We start from the raw sequence: 17,536 nt of genomic DNA on the forward strand, positions 1-17,536 counted from the left end.
TTAGGAGCACTTAAACAAGCTGCTGACTGTTTAACAATACAGAGCCCCCCATAGGACCAAGCCCATATAGATCCAGTGTGATACCTGCCCTCTGAGAACAAGAACCAACCAAACTGTATTGATTCTTTCGCAGTCCATTCAATTGATTCTCGTCACTTCATCCAAGAGTACAACAAAGCTAACGATCTGTCCTGCGTCTGCACCATACGCTCTTCATGGTGAACATTACCGCATGGTCTTACACGCAACTTCTTTTGTCAGATCTGAAATGAAGCAGTATGTTCCAGCGCTGGGGAATGAGCACATGTTTTGAATTCAATTTGACCCCACAATGGGAAGTGGAGCGAAAATTGCCAGGGAACGTTATTGACTCACTAAAAGAGATTAGTTGAGGAAATTCTTTTGTGTAGCAGCGGCAGACGTGTTAGCACAATACAGGAGCTATACACAGAAACATGGGGAGATTTAACTTCCAAATCGAACAGTAGACTGGAGGCTAATTGGAATGTAATGAAAAAACTCTCAGTCAGCAGATATTTGAATAAAAAAAATGAGCACAAGAACTTATAGATCCACATATATCAACAAAATATTAAAGTGGCATTATGGAACATTTCTGGTGGAGGCTACCTGCGTGTTTCCATGGTGATGTTGTTGTTACTTTGCTTTGAATGTTAAACTATCTTGCGCTTTTTCCATCACAGATTTTTATTGCTTCAAATTACCTTGAAAAACACACATTCTTACTGTGAGGGGGCGAGCCTGTCCACAGATCTGACTTATAACTTGCCCTAGTGATGTCCCCATGGAGATTGCTAAATTTAATGCCGTACCGTGGAACATAAGTAAAGCAATAACATTTCCATGCAGACAAGCAGATGGTCCACATACTGCAGTTAATTTGTCTTGTAAAATTGGTATTTCTTAGCTACAAATTATTACATTATGTTTGTGTACTTGCTCAATATAAATTACATTTCAACAGAGCAGCCTCTTATAACGATCATAACATGGAAGAAAAATGATTTCAGGCCATGCAGTAATGCTATTTAAGCTTCTAACAGATTATCACATTCAGAATGGAAAACTAACAGTTCCATGATAAAAAATCCAGACCCTGGTAACACTGGGGCTGTGGTCTGTGTGAGCTGTGGCTGTAAAAGTTTGAGTGCGTAAATGAGCTGCGGCCCAACAATGCTAACTGACACCATGTGCAAGACAAAGCATTTCAGCAAAGTGACTATTTCTGTTCCTCTTGGTTTATGACTAAGACTCTTGGGTCTCACGCGATCTGATCCGAGGTGGTACTTATAGGTTTTGTTAATGAGAAGCTTCAGGCCACAGAGATGAGACTGTTTACAGACAGTTTGACTTTAACATCCAGAAGTGAAGGGTTAGGTGGTTCTTTAGCCTTTATTAGATTAGAGTGGGTTGTTTGTGAGTAGCTCCTGCTGGAGTGTGCAGTGAAAGTGGTCCTAAAGGAAAGACTCATCTCTGGCCTCCTGCTGACAGGCGCTGTGCCCATGGGAGCTCTCTGTGAGGGGCTCAATGTGCCTTCAATTAAGAACTGCAACTGGAGACAACAGAGCAAAGACTGAGCTGCTGTGTGCTGATCACAGCTTTAATGAGATCACTGCAAACACACTAGGCCATGTGCTTATTCATTATGTAATGCCTTTGTCTGTGTCTTGTTGTAACTTTTGGATGTCTTGATTTAGCAAATACACTTAAGTGAATTGTTAGAAAGAAGCTTCAGGAGAACTCAGCCTGAAAAGTGAGAGAGAGAGACTAATCAATAGCAGCTCTGTGTCCCTCTGTGCTCCTGTGGCCTGTGGCTGAGTGGACCTCCCACTTGTCTAATTACACAGACCTCCTAATGAATAGATCTGTATTGAGGCTCCAGCAGCAAACTGTTCATCCAGTCCTAAGGCAATTTAGTATTTCTACCATTACACTGCACAACTGTGACTTACTTTAAGAATGTTGTGCTGTACCATATAAACATATAAATATATCATCATTTTGTACAGCTTGATACTGGCTGACCAAAACTATAGGAGTGTGTTCATTTTCAAGTAAATGGTCTCATAGTTGTGAGCCGAGCTGGGACAGGGCACAGCTGTTTTAAATGTACAGAAAGAAGACATGTCTGAAGGAGAGCACTAAAGATGTCTTCTCCTTTCTGCTCCACTGATGTTTCAAAGGCTCTTCCTGCACTTAAGCCCCCTGTAATAAACATGAGAGGCCTGTACCAGGATCAGGCTCATTCTTCAGAGCAGATACTTTGAGGAGAATGATGTGAAATGTGTGTCTGTGCTCCCCCTTCACCTGCTCCCATCACACTGACTCTGTCCGAACATCGTCTCATCCCAAACCACACTGTTTAAACAGCCTCACAGAGCACAGGGCTTTGGTGCTGTCACAGAGCAGTGAAAGAAAAGCAGTCAGAGCAGAAGAGGAGGAACAAATCAAACACATGTATTAGCATGCAGCCTAAAGGTCAGAGTGTGACAAAGGCGTCCTGTTGTGAGGAGGAGAGCCGTGGAGTGGCCCTCACTCAAACAGAGGCACTCACTGAAGGCATTAGACATGGGTCAGACCCAGAGGAGACATGCTCCCGGTTCTGCTCACACACAAAAGACTTTTCACCAAGTTTCTGCTGTCTTCATTCAATAAAAACCTGTTTAGTTGAATTTTCCACTTTTGTGGTAAATTGACTCCAAGTTCATGTACTGGCCTCAGCTGTGTTGCCTCTCTAACAACTATTTAGATCGACTTCACTCTAGGGTCTGGCACAAGACCTTTACTATAACACATGCTAGCTTTCCGTGGAAAGCATGGAAGAAGAACAAATGGTAAATTTCCTACGTTAATGAATGTAACGAATGCCAAAAGATAAGTAGAGTGGAGAGTTTTTCACTCACTCTGTGCAGATAAAGACTGTGTCTAACACAAAGGAGCAGTTAGTGTTTCTGGCTAAAGAGTTAGGGCCTGTGAAAGTGCATGTGGGAGAGGCCACAGGGCCGACCAGGCGTTCTCTGTTATCACAGACTGGACATGTTGACAGATTTATTAAATACAATCATCTGAATATATATGACTGTGCTCCGCTCTGCTCAGGCAGCTCCTGTAATTGGACCTTACACCTGGAGCTTACCATAAACATCACAAAAGGTTTTATTTGGTCTGAACTGTGGCTTTGACTTTTAAAGATGTATAAAAAGATCTGGAACAACTTTTGACGTAACCTGGTCGATACATCCTGCTTTTAAATGCATTTTAATGAGTTTTCTGTGGCTCTGGACATGTCAGAGGTCCTTAGGCCTCTGTAGGACAAGGCTGCTTTAAGTTGGACCATATGTTACATAGCAGGTTTGCCAGGTCCCTTTGGCCAGCCTGGTTTGGTTTAAAGAAGTGTGTCCAACTGGTTGATTGGTTGGTTCATTTGGCCAGTTGGTTACCATAGTGATTGTTATTCGTCTCACGTCCCTCCCTGTCAGTTCTCTCCCACATAAAGGGCTGATCAGTGATGCAGGCAGAGGCTTGGCCATTCACACATTTGGAGCTCACTGCAGAGATGGTGAGTTCAGCCTGCTCCATGTCCCTGTGTTTGTCTGTCCACTGTGCTGTGAGAGGGACAGATACTGAGCCAGTATTACTGATAACATGAGGCTCTGCTCTCATACCTTTTTATTTTGTTGAGATTAATGTTCTTATACAACACTGGACATATTGCCAGTGCTGACTGCCTGCCTCTACTAGGTGAGCATTTGTTGTGCAGAGCCTATACACTGAGTGAGTGTCTGCTCCAGTGTGAGAGTACTGTATAAAAGCAGCCATCCCAGTACGGCAGGAAATAGGAAGACAGGACAGACTCTATTCATTATAAACTGTGCTCAGAAGGTCAGTAGCAAGCAAGTCATGTTCCATAAGATAAGATTTTGTAGTCATGTATTTATTCCCTGTAGTATTGTGTTCTTATAAATTGTGTTAATATTTATTCAAAAGGATAATTGCTGTAGGCTACTCTATATAACTTAATCTTGAATACAAATCAAAACAATTAATTATCATTTGATATATATGAATTTGCTGTATTTATTGTGGTTCTTCTACAGCTGTTCTTCTTCATGACAAAACCTCCTTCTCAAAGCCTGATCTCGTCAGATCTCAAAAAGCTCAGCAGGGCTGGGCCTGGTTTGTACTTGGATGGGAGACCGCTGGGAATTCCAGGTACCACAGTGGGGCTCCAGTGTCAAAAAACATTGTCGTGTCCTTAGGCAAGACACTTACATACATTGCTCAGTATGAATGTGTGTCTGTGTTTGAGTGTTGGTGATGGTTGGAGAGGTTGATGGTGCAGATTGGCAGGCTCCTTTCTTCAGTCTGCCCCATGGCAGTTGTTTCTACGATAGTAGCTTACCACCACCGGATATGGAATGAATTAATAATGCACCAAATTGTAAAATGATTCTATATGAAAGATGTCAAAAAAGTTCAGGTGTATAGCAGTGCCTCTGGTGTATAGCAGGTTGACCAGTTTCTGACAGAGGTGAACATGTCCTTGAGCAAGAAACGTAAAGTATGTGTAGAGCTCTATCCAAAATCACATGAGCAGTGCAGAGATTGAGAAGACACTGGAGGTACAATTGCTTTCCAGAGGTGAAGGACACACTGAGTTCAGCTCCAGGCCTAATTACCACAATCCTGACCTTTCTCCTGGCTGTCCATCACTGCCTCCTCTCTCCCTCCGCTCTCCCTCCTCTCTCCCTTTTGTCTCTCTCTTCTGTCCCTTTGTACCACCTCTCTCCCTCCTCTCCACAGTACTCATCAGTTACAGTAATTGAGCAAAGCATCTTTCCGTCCAGCCAGAAACCAAGACTAATTGTATGAAACCCCCTTTTCCATTCTTTGTTATAACATTGGTTTGTGGATTTGCTTTTGTGATGTATGAATGCTTTGTAATAGTAATAATCTACTATTGAATATCCAGAAACACACCTTCAGGCTGTTTCCAATTGTTAAGAGCTGTGTAGGCTGCAAATCACTAATGTCAAACAGATGAATGAAGCCTTTCATTCTCAACAATGGGGATTTTACACTGACCTCTGTGGTGGCGGGGCGGCCGTAATCACCATTCCACAAACCATATTAGCCCCGGTTTATGTTAAGCAGATCTGACAGTATAAATCTATAGGAGTTGATTCCAAATTACTTGATTGTAGAAAGAATGTTTCTTGTCTCCTCTGAGATGATGCTGTGTTGCATTTAATGTTTCACAATATGGCATTAATAATTTTCTCTATATGTCTTTTTGACTTTTTTTTGGGGGGTGTTCTAAACATAACATTGTGTATGGTATGGCATATAGTGTCAGATTCCCCATCAGAAAAAGTGCACCTTTAAGTCTACTTAGTCTTTAGCCTCCATGGAGATTTTATTGCTTTGCCTAGAATGTTCCATGGTGTGATATTAAACATGTACATCTAGCAATTCTTCATTATGGGTCATTATTGCTCAAAAATACTATAATTCCTCTTTTAAATGGGTTGACTCTCAACAAATCTGGATTGTAATGTAGCATGTGCTGTAACCTGTTTGTCTCCCTCATGACAGAAGAGTTTAATCTATAGACGGGTTATTTGTTTATCAGCACAGCGATGCAGAAAGTGCCGCTGTCTCCACAGTTAACATGAAGCTACAACATTATCTAGTGCTGTTGTCAGTGCACTAAAACAGTTTATCTCGTGTGATAAAAGGTATGATGCTAAATGAACATTAGTGAGTGGGATACGTCTTAATGGCCCATATGCGTTAAATCCAGGTGAGTGCATAAATAATGAAGAAATGGCTCAGACTTCAGTAGCTGGAAATCATACCTGATCGATACAACTATCCTCGCCCCCGGGAGAACCTGAAATCTGCTGACATTTTACAAGACACTGGTGTGATACCAGACAGGACAGGAGCTCTTTCTGCAGGAGACATGTGCAGTAAAACACAAAGTCACATGGTCTCATAATCCCACTATACTGAGGAAAATTCTAGACAAAGCAATAATATTTCCATGGAGACAAGCAAGTGATGGACCCTCCTCTAGAAATATTATGCAGTGCACCTTTAAGACAAGCACTTTCAGGCTCTTCATCAGGCTTACATCACTCTTTGGATGAGGATACCATGCATTTTTACAGACTGATTGTAGTAACCAAAGCAGAAAGCAAAATTGTTTACAGTTTTTGTCATCGGTTTTCATTTGTAGACAGTGAATAAAGACAAGTGACAAAACAGTTTCAAGTAGTCGAGTATCAAATGTTGTGGATCCATGCCGCTAATGACCTGCTAGCAAACCCATGGGAAGAAACATTAGACAAAGGGCCTTGGCGGAAACGCTGCGTGGGCTGCCCCTGGTCTCTCCGTGGGCAGTCCAAAAATACCACTGGGCTTCTCTCAGACACCAGAGCTCTGAGGACACGGAGCTGGCAGCCGTTCCGTCATTTTCCTCCAAGCGCTGTCACAGCTACATTTACTAACAGGATTGGACATTAAAGGTGCAGTATGCAGGCTTAGAATCACATTACAGTGGTTGAAATCACTGTGTTTATGTTAAATTAGGCAAGACACTTTAGTCCCAATGATCAGATAATGTCACTGCATAAGTAAGGAAGGAAATGTCATTACTCTACCTAGAATGTTCCACAGTATGACATTAAAACAGCTTTACCTTACATTTATCCATTTACAGGTGGTTTTATATAGCTCAAAAATACCTAGAAAAAGAGGCATTCTGACTGTGAACAGGGTCGCCTTTCCACAGATCTGACCTGTAACTTGGTCTGGTTTAGTCTCTATGAAGATTTAAAGGTTTATACTGTAAAACATTCCAGGCAAAGCAATAACTTCTACAAGAATAAAAGCATCTCCACCAGAAAAGTTACACAATGCCCCAATCTCTTTTTGTGTTACAACTGAAACCTTAAAATCCCAGGGTGTTATTGCTTTTACTATCTATGATCTTAAATTTCCTGTGTCCTTCTCTCCACGCGCATTCATCAACTCGTACGTCTTTTTGCCCTTTTGCTAAATTTTCTTGTTATATAGCGAAGTCTGACACTATTAGTAACTATCTGCTTCAGCATTTGGCAGTTTCTTTGTTGGATATTTGTTATGGACGTACTGTGTAATCAATAGGAGTTAAGTGGCTCTTCTGGGAGTTTTACATCATTTCTTTAGAATCTGAAAACCACAAATTTGAATTCCTTGAAAGAAGCCCTTGAAATTTCCTAACTGTTACATTTATTGAAACTGAAAAGCCAGCCGTGGTATTCTCCAGGATCTGAGGGTTTAGAAATTGAATATTCTCTTCATACCATCGCTTGGTGTAGTGAGGTTGTTTTATGGTTTGAATGCACTGACCAGATGTAAAGTGGACGCCCTGCTGTTTTTTTTATTCAGTCCTCTGTTTAACCTACAATATCATATGTTTTTATTATTTTTTCTCCACCAAGAAAACTCTTAGCAAACACATTTTCTTAAAGGTGTACTGCATTACAATTCTAGTGGAAGCTCTGCCTCCTGCTTGTCTCCATGGAAATGTTATTGCTTGTTTAGAATATTCCACAGTATAGATTAAACCTGTCTAATCACAAGGGAGACAGGCAGGTTACAGTGTTATGTTACAATTCAGATCTACGGAGGGTCTCCCCTAGCCAGTCAATTTCATTTCACTCCAGCGACTAGGTCAGGAATCAGAATACAATAGACGGTTTGCAAGAATCCTGGAAGTTATAGACCGTGCACCGGCCAATCAGCAAAGAGCTGTGAAGCCATGACGTCAAACTCAAGCGCCTGTCTGGGTCCCTTTTGTGGTACAGCACAGCAGTAAACAAAGTGGTCGAGATGGATGTAGACGAAGCTATACATTCTGTGTTGGCAACGATTCCTGAGAAGGATTTAAAGCCAGGAACAAAGAGAATGTTTGGTGAATTTTATCAAGGGGAAAGACGTTATTTCCCTTCTTCTTACGGATTTTGACTCATTACTTACGTCACTACCAAATAGCAGTGTTTGGTTAAATCAAAAAAGTACCCGCCTACTGTCGAGGGAACGAATCCTAATGCTGCGATGTCAGACGGTTTCCACGAAGTGAAACCAGCTGATGAATCAGGCTAGGTCTCCCCAGTTCACAGAAGGAATTATTGTATTTTGTGATGTGTTTAATGTTATATGATGGAACATTCTAGGCAAAGCAGTGACATCTCCACAGAGACAATTAGGTAGCAGAACCTTCATCAGAAACAGGCATTGCAACTTTAAGTACTTAATTCTCCACCCAAGACATATGGCAAGGCACTACAATGAATAGTTTAACTATTCTAACAGCTATCATAAAGGTATTAGAGACACCCACTTGCAAAATATTGGAAGTTATTACATACTTGGATACATAGAATTTTAATCTGATTCTTATAATTCAGGACTGTTGTATGCATTAAAACATTTCTATCTAATTTGATCTAGTCTGTGTCTAAATCAAGTTTGTGGTATGTTCAGTATGGAGCAGTCTTTGTGTTCTATCCTCTCACATCTTTGTTTAGAAGTGTTTGCTATTTCTAAAAATATAGAGCCGTGCAAATGTTGTTAACAGGTTCAGAGTCAGACGAGGCAACGTCACTCATTTGTGTTGCACAAATTACAATAAATTAGAGATTACAGCTCGTGACAGATGGTTTGTGTGAGTGACATCCAGGCTGCTATGGCGGGACTGAGGGTGGCAGCATTAAAGCGATGATGAGGAGCACAAGAAGGAGTTTCGTCCTTTTCCAGGGGCTTGTCTGGTTAGAGGTCACATAATCCTCTTGTTCCTCAGAGCTCAGGCTTCATGTGCCCTGGGTTGCCCCACTGCTGCTTCACTGCAAACACACGAGCTCTGTTTCACAATCACCTGCTCTGTGCTCTGGAGGGGAAAGTTATGATAAAGTGGACATATTTGGATCACTGCAGATTTTAAATGAGATGTATTGTTATTGTACGAAAATACAACAAAACTGAAGCAATGAAAATGAATAAATATAAACACATTCTCACATCTAGCTTTTGGGCAGCTCTCTATTGCTTATCGAGCAGGTCAAACATGGAATACATAAATACATAATAATAATTCTTTCAGCACTGGCAGTATTTTGTAAAGCTTTAAAACAGTGGTTGTTCAATGGCCAAATATGTCACCATGTTTAACCAAATAAAATGTTTTATATTGAGGGGTTGTTGGTTTAACTCTTTAACTGTAGACTTTGAACTTCAAATGAATTGTCTGAAATGAATTGTATGTATAGTGAGTGTGCATTGAGTGTGTTGTGTGTATAGTGAGTGTGCTGGTGTTCTGTACTTTTCTTTGATTGTTGCTGTACTTTTCCCTGTCCTGTAGATGATTTCAACCTGCTGAGGGACTGAAGATGCGAATTAGCCATGGTGGCTATAATCTTTACATATTTACATTTTAGATGTTCATTAATATGTACTGTCCATTTACAAATACATAAAATACAACAAAAAATCTATTAAAACACTTTCAATCAAAACAATTAGTATGTAGTTGACTAAAGAAATTGTTGCTCAAAAAGCTGTCCAGTTACTCCCCACACTCCTGCTAACTTTTTTCCTTAGTGGACTATTAAAAAACTTTGATCGACTTAGACAACTGATTAATTGATTAAACAAATAAAGGAGTATAGTCCTATGCCGATTCACTGGAGATTGCTGTAAAGCTGAGTAAACAATGATACAGTTATATGTTGCAAGTATTTCAATCTATGAAATTGTTTTTGAGTGCTTTTTTGAGCGAAAAATCTGACTGTATAAAAAGTAGAAAAGTAGAAAAGAATATTATCTTATTGTTGAATTACCTTCTCCTCTGTACGCTTTTATTAATATATTTTAGGATTAAGTATTAGTTTTTTTCTTTCAAAGACACATTTCCTGATTCCATTGTGCTCTATGAGTGATCAGTACTTTAAATTACAGTATCTCAGAACCACCCAGAACACAGACAGAACCTGCACTTCTACACCTGTGTCAACTTTCAGCCTGCATCTGCATGTAATCGGCATTAAGGATTTGTGCTGTAAACGCTTAACTAACATGAGCTTTTGTGTCTCTCTCTGCTGCCAGATAAATGGGTTTTGCGGTTTGGAAGCAGAGTGTCAGTGAATCCAGCGCACTGGAAAAAACAAGACACTTAACTCCGAAATGGCTCTGAGATGCAATTGAACCGTGAAGCCTCTTATGTGAGCATCTTGTGACGGGATGGTGTTATCATTTGACAAATTGGTCAGTGAAAATAAACTGGCACTTCTGAGTCATAGGCTACCTAATCTGGGTGGTCTCCGGTAGCTTCAGGGACCTGCAGAAATCCAATCTTCTCTGTGATCTCCATGATATTCCTGTAAACTCTTATTATTGGCACGTCTCCTCCCATCTTTTCCTAGTTGTAGAATGGCTTCTTTCCGCTCCCATTTTTCATTTTGTGAGTCCATTAATGCTGAAATTCCCATCTCACCCTGGTCCCCTCGAGCATTTTGCCATCTCACTCTGGCAGTTGTTTAGAGGGCCGTTGCCAAGACGATGCTTTATGTTTAAAGTGTCAGAACAGCTGTGGAACATTTCATTGCACCTTTTCGTATTAGCAGCGGATACAAACACTCGTTCTGCCACCATCTCACTCTGAGCTAATTGAGCATGTTAATTATGAATGTGGTCTTAACACTTCTATAGATGAGTTTTCATGTTCTCACTTGTCAAAGCGAAGCGAAATGTTATTCTAAGACTTTTAGCAACAACAATATTTACAAGGACATTTAACTTCATTTACTTTCAACATCTGCCCAAAGTGTGAGGGAAGAGGTGATCGGAATTAAGTTCTGTTTTGATTTTGGCATGTTCTTTTATAAGGCTGTGCAAAGATATTAAAATATCGATATATAGTATTGTTTTAATGTGATGATACAGTATTGATATCATGGGCTATTGTATCGATATATCACTGAGGGTATTTTTTGGCATATTTTACTAAATTATTTGTTACAGCGCTACAATTTTGTTGTTTGTTTAAAGGAAGGAAACTCGTTCATGCGACACATTTGACATTTTCACAGTTTTCATGATTAAAATGGGCATGTTTCATATTCACTTTGCAAAAGATGTGGTTTAATAAAGACTTTCAGTATCACAGCCTTGATTTAGCCATATTTTTTATTGAACCATATCAATATCGATTTGAAATATATCGTATCAAAAGCTCACTACATATACTAGAAGCATATTGTATCGTGGCCTATGTATCGAGGTATGTATCATATCGGCAACTTCTTAATGATACTCAGCCCTATTCTTTTATCAGTATGAAGTATACTGAATTATTCGGTTTAATATATTTTCTATTGATATGTGAGTAAATGTAGAACTGCCATTTAGACAACAAATGTATACCTCCTTTTCAGTTTTATGCAGCAAAAACTGTAGCTTTGATTAAACACACACAAAACATGAATAACCATGAATAAAGAAATATGAAGAGGTTCACACAATAAATAAGTAAACGGGGGAGAAAGATATACAAGTTAAAAAACAAAACAATAAATAATAAAAAGGCAGGTAGGGGTTGGCTTAGACCATTTCAAGAAAGTTAGTAAATGGTTGCAACGTTCTAAAAAATATGTTTAGTGATGTAACAATAAATGAAATATCGTGATATCATAAAAAAAAGTCAGAGGGAATGACATAGACCATGATCCTTTGCTCCATTTCAGTGTAGACTATAAGAAGAAATAACAGATCTAAGCATTTTTAAGTTTTAGTTCTTTGGATTAAGTCTTGTCAAGGCATTTTAAGAGGAAAAAGTAGCATATTAACAGTTTTGTAACTCCACAAAATATTGTAATAAATATCATACTGTGAGATGTATATCAAATAAGTATCGTACCGAGAGATTTGGATATTGTTACATCCCTAATCGTGAGCCTCCCTACCTTCCCATGATATCGCAATAAATATCGTATCGTGAGATGTATATCGTGAAAATATCGTCTCGTAAGACTTGGATATCCTTGCAGCCCTATTTGCGATACTATACTGTATTATTGATAGCATTTTGCATGTTGTTTTAAAGATGAAAATGTGAATAAAAAATAGAGAGAAAAAGACAAATTTAAATAGAAACTCATGTCCCTGCTCTTAGGTCATTTCTACAGCCCTTTCACATTTTCCTCAAGTAATATTTTTTAAGACACGTTTCAGCACATCCCTGTTGAAGTGTCAAAAAACTCTAAAAATCATTATAAATTATTACAACTTTCCAAGGGCCGAACATTTTGGCTCTGCTCCAAAAACACGCCATCTCTTAATTTGCTTTCACCCCATGTTGTACACCCCCACTTCTACAATGACATTCACAGCTTGAGGCAGATGTAGCAGCTGCTTGTTATGTCATGCAAGTTCACCTCCAACATGGCTTCCTAGTTAGCTGCTGTGCCTGCCAAAAAGAACAAGGTATAATGTACGCCAATATAATTATGCACCAATTCAAGTTCAGTGTATTTTGAGTGTCTGTGCCAGTTGTCACCACCTCACTCAGTTTCTCTTGCGTCTTTTTACCACCACGGCGTTCCCCTTCTCAGAGCATGTATTTTTCTGTGGTGCAGGGTGTGGTGCTCTTGCATATGTCTCCAGTCCACAGCTGTAAGAGTTGTGGCTGTAGTGGCGGAGAACTTGAGACTTGTAAAGCAGTGTTCATAAATGCTGCATGACCACTTATCTGTAAGGAAAATTCATAGTGGCGTTCTGCTGGAGAGTTTAATCAGAGTAGTTTTAAAGAAGAACAGTGAGAAGCTTTAAAGGTCCTACATTGTTTCCCAAAGTTGCAAGATTTTTTGGGGGTCGACTCGCCTTGTCACGATCTGCATGAATGTTGAAATGTTTAGACATGATTTGTATTATTTCTAATCTTTTTGTACTTATTTTGTTCCAATATTGAAGGCTCAGTTGAATGTTGAAAAGAAATAGATCCTTTTATTGCTGGTTCAATTACTGTTTTTCATTGTTTAAAACTTGAGTAATAGAGAGACACGTTCATTCAGTCAACAATAAAACATCCTCCTCCAATCCACCTTTATTTTGTGATTTACGAATAACGTCTATTGACTTGGGTCGCAAAGGTTTGTGACTTTTAAAATATGGGTCCCCAGAAAAAAAGTTTGGGAAACATTGAGCTGTATTACACAAAATTGACTCTTGTGAGCTTTTAGTAATATTATAACATTGTTACCTCCTCCAAAACATACCTCGAGTTTTGTTTTGTTTCATTCACACATGTTTGAGTAACCCTTTATTATTAATTTGTCTGGATCTCCAATGCTCCAAATGCTCTGTTCCACCTTGTGATGTCATTTAGTGTTAGTTTTCAAGTTAACAGATACCTTTTACCTTTAGTTCAGTAGAGATTGGCAACTCCAGGGTTGAAATAATCCACATGATTTTAGTGAGGGTGAATGAAATGTAAAAACACAGTGGAGCACTTCTTGTATTATCACATGACATCACAAGGTCAGCCTAAATACACAGGGTTTGTGTGTTAAATGTGTGAATAAAACAAAACACACCTCCAGGTACATTTTGATGAGGAAACAACATCATAACAGAGATCGGAAAATTGGGCAATCTGGGCCTTGTAAAGCAGTGTTGGTATAAATGCCACGTGACCACTTATCTGCAAGGAAAATTCATAGTGGCGTTCTGCTGTAGCATTTAATCAGAACAGTTCTGAAGAATCGCAGTGCTTCCTGTATTGTTATAGTTGAATTTTGCCTAAGTACTGTTTTGACTTACTTTATTGGATTTGGCATGAGGGTGGAGCAGTTAAAGAGTGAAGCAACATTGGATTTTAAAACTGTATATGAAGCGTTGCCACAAATAGCAAATATTCTTTCACATGCCGCCTTTAATTCCTTCTTGCGTGGCTGAAATGGCCTGCACCTGCTTGTCATCATAGAAACAATTGTCTGCTTGGAATTTTCCACAGTATGGCATTAAAGTTATCTACCTTCATAGATATGAGCCGATATCACAAGTTAGAGTTCAGATCTATGTAGATTTGACATTGATTATGGCAAGAATGCAGATTTTTGGAGCACTCAAAGACTTGTGATTAAATAAATGCAACATAGATGTGTTTAATGCCTTATGCTGGAACTCTTTAGGCAAAGCAACTCCATGGAGACAAGCAGGTAGTGTATCCACCTCTAGAAATAATAATGATAATAATAATAATAACATTAATGCATCAGTTTTATATAACGCTTTTCTGGACACTTAAAGACGCTTTACAGAGCAAGTTACAGAGAAAACACAGAGAAAAGTTACATAGTGTATCTTTAACGTCTGTAAAGTTCCTGTGACTAAAATGTGTTATCTTGCTGCTCAAATTTGCTTGCTCATTTAGTCATCAGGGGTTGTGTGTTCCTCTGTGTTTTTTATTTTTATATATTTTTATTGATTTATTGTTTTGATCTATTTTATTCTGTTTGGTACTGCTTTTATTTATTATTTTATTCATTTTATCTATTGTTTTTTATTAGTGCCTTTTATTCGGAACATAAGCCTACTGACTTTTAGAGTTAAATGTTTTATATTGCTACTTGAAGCACTTTGGAAACTGTCTTGTTTATAAAATGTGCTATACAAATAAAATTGGATTGGATTATAATTTTGCTATTCCATTTGTGGGCATGCTGTTACTTACTTACTAACACTGTAATCGTTTTCTTCTCTTTTCAGCCGTGCAATCAAAACCAACCAGGACCTGCTCCCTGAAACCCCTTGGATCAACATTTTCTACGACGACTTCTGGGGCACGTTGCTCACCCACAGCGGGAGTCACAAGTCCTACCGGCCTCTCTGCACCCTCTCCTTCCGCTTCAACTACGCTCTGGGTGGGCTGGATCCTTCGGGGTACCACTTGGTCAACATCGTCCTCCACGGAGCTGTCACTGGACTCTTCACTTTACTATCCCGTCTGCTGCTTGGAGGAGGTCTGTGGAGTCTCTTGGCTGGCCTGCTTTTCGCCTCTCACCCGATCCATACCGAGGCTGTAGCCGGGGTGGTCGGCCGTGCAGACGAAGGAGCTGCCCTCTTCTTCCTCATCTCTCTCCTCTGCTACATGCGCCACTGTAAACTCCGAGGACACGCTGGGCCATTGCGACTCATTGCCTGGTTCGTTGGTAGCCTGGTCTTCGCAGCCTGCAGTATGTTATGGAAAGAACTCGGCGTGACGGTCCTGGCTGTATCCGCGCTGTATGATGTCTGCGTTTTCCACCGGCTCACGATGCGTCAGATAATTGCTCTCCTCTACAAGGTAAACAATTTGTTCTCAGCTCGACCTCTCTGTTTTTTCACCTGTCTCTGATTTCCTGTTGGTTTGCCAAGAATCTCAACTATCTGGCAACCAACTCTGGAAAACTGATATTAAGTCTATGTACATTGCTGTAGGTGTATATTTAACATTTCAGCACACCTTAATGTGAAAAGCATTGCTACTGTGCAGATCCCGAGAATGTCAGATTGTTGATAATGGGTGTCAAATGCCAGTTAGAATAATTATACTTCTTCCTATAGTAAAATGATATCTTTTCTTTGCCTTCTGGTCTTGTGTGTACGCTGAAATGGAAGTATTGAATTAGTGAAATGCAAGTCAAAACAAATGTGCTCGAATAACATAGAGACGCTTTTAAAAAAAAGTAAATTGACCCCCATAGTGCCTAAGGAAATGGTGTATTACCTTTTTATTGCGTGGCACATAAAATACATAAAATACGATACCCTTGACTCTGTGTACTGGTTTATTTGATACTTTTTGTTGTCATTCTCAGAGTATCCGCATTCAAGACCTATTTCCTGCATAGACCTTGAGCAAAAGCAAGCCACACATGATTCATTAGTGTAATTGTGTAGTTTGTAATGAGAATAATGAAAAGAATAATTCCACTTGAAATATGAAGCTAATTGTAATTCACTGGTCTGTATGCTTTTGTTTATTTTGGCTTGCCTTCTGGTAGCTTAGTTTTTGCAGCAGCTGAAAGTGGTGTGTTGAGTTTCTGTTCTTGTTTGGACAATTTGTACTGTGGAAATGTAGTGTGGCTATGACTATGATTACATAGCTAATCGTTTAATCTAGCCATTATTCTTTCAATTAATCAATTAGTTGGTTATCTGGAACTCCACCTTCCATATATTTGTTTACAACAGCCTGCAGACAAGAAAAACACGTCATTTTATACAAATGAGGAGCTTTAAAGGCCCTATATTACACACAGTTTACTCTTGTGAGCTTTTAGCAGAGGTGGGAACTTGCAAGCCGTGACTTGGACTTGAGTCAGACTTGAGTCACTATTTTTAGGACTTGAGACTCGACTTGATAATATAGACAGAGACTTAGGACTTGACTTGGACTTGAAGGTCAGTGACTTGGGATCAGTACTTTGGTTTAAATACTTGAAATGACTTGAAGCTCAAAGAAGACTTGGACTTGACAGGCCAGTGACTCAAGACTTGACTTGGAATTGCCTGTCTTTGACTTGGGACTTGACTCGGACTTGAGGTCAGAGACTTGAGACTTGCAAAACAATGACTTGGTCCCACCTCTGGCTTTTAACCATGCTATAATGTTGTTACCTCCTCACAAACATACCTGGAGTTAGTTTGTTTCATTCACACGTTTGAGAAACCCTTTTTTATTACTCTATCTACATCTCCAGAGCTCAAAATGCTTTGTTCCACCTTGTGATGTCATCTAGTGATAGTTTTCAAGTTAACAGCTACCATTTACCTTTAGTTGAGAAGAGCCTCTCAAAGCACACACCCATTAGTATTGCTAAAAGCTTGTGTCAAATGTGTTTAGTGCTTTGCTCTGGAGCCTGACACTCCCGACTCTGAATCCATCACAACAAACTCAACAGGACGTGTGACAAAAGCCTGCAGCAAGTGAGAGAACAACAAAAGGACTTATGCTGCAAGGAAAGGCAACAGCTTACATTGTAAAAGTGTATGGGTGAAATGTGTGGGTGTTTGCTTCTTGGTAGTTTTTAATGATTCAAGCTTTATCACATTGTGTCCTCTGGAGTATTACCCATATATCGCTGTGAGCAGACAGAGTTTCTAATGGTGTGTCAGGGGCTGGAGCAGAGAGGAAACAAGGCCAGAAGAGCTGAGGAGACCATGCTTCAAATCTGACACTTTTTAAACTTAAAGTAAAAGTGACTGAACATCCATTTACCACTGGAGTAAAAACTTAACATTCTAGTCTTCATCTATAAGTAGTTTTTTTTTATTAAGTTGCTAAATATATTTAATACATTTTCCATGTATTTAGTTATTTCAAGCAAATTAATGAATAAAAGAAGTATACATGTATTTAGCACATTCATTTCACACCCGTCTTCCTTTTTTTCCTTTTTAATTGGGGATGTTATAATGTAATTTTATACTT

The 17,536-nt window shown here is 39.4% G+C and overlaps 1 protein-coding gene across 1 annotated transcript in view; it reads left to right on the forward strand.

Moving 5' to 3' along the window:
* The window catches only part of tmtc2b (transmembrane O-mannosyltransferase targeting cadherins 2b), a 133,368-nt gene that overhangs the window by 42,697 nt on the left and 73,135 nt on the right, over positions 1–17,536 (forward strand). The window contains exon 2 of the mRNA XM_020935197.2: positions 14,830–15,406. Coding sequence (XP_020790856.1) covers positions 14,830–15,406 — 577 coding nt within the window. The remainder of the gene's footprint in view (positions 1–14,829; positions 15,407–17,536) is intronic.

This window comes from Boleophthalmus pectinirostris, unplaced genomic scaffold (assembly GCF_026225935.1).
Source record: "Boleophthalmus pectinirostris isolate CB_2022bp ecotype Guang Dong unplaced genomic scaffold, ASM2622593v1 HiC_scaffold_2, whole genome shotgun sequence".
Classification (NCBI taxonomy): Eukaryota; Metazoa; Chordata; class Actinopteri; order Gobiiformes; family Gobiidae; genus Boleophthalmus; species Boleophthalmus pectinirostris.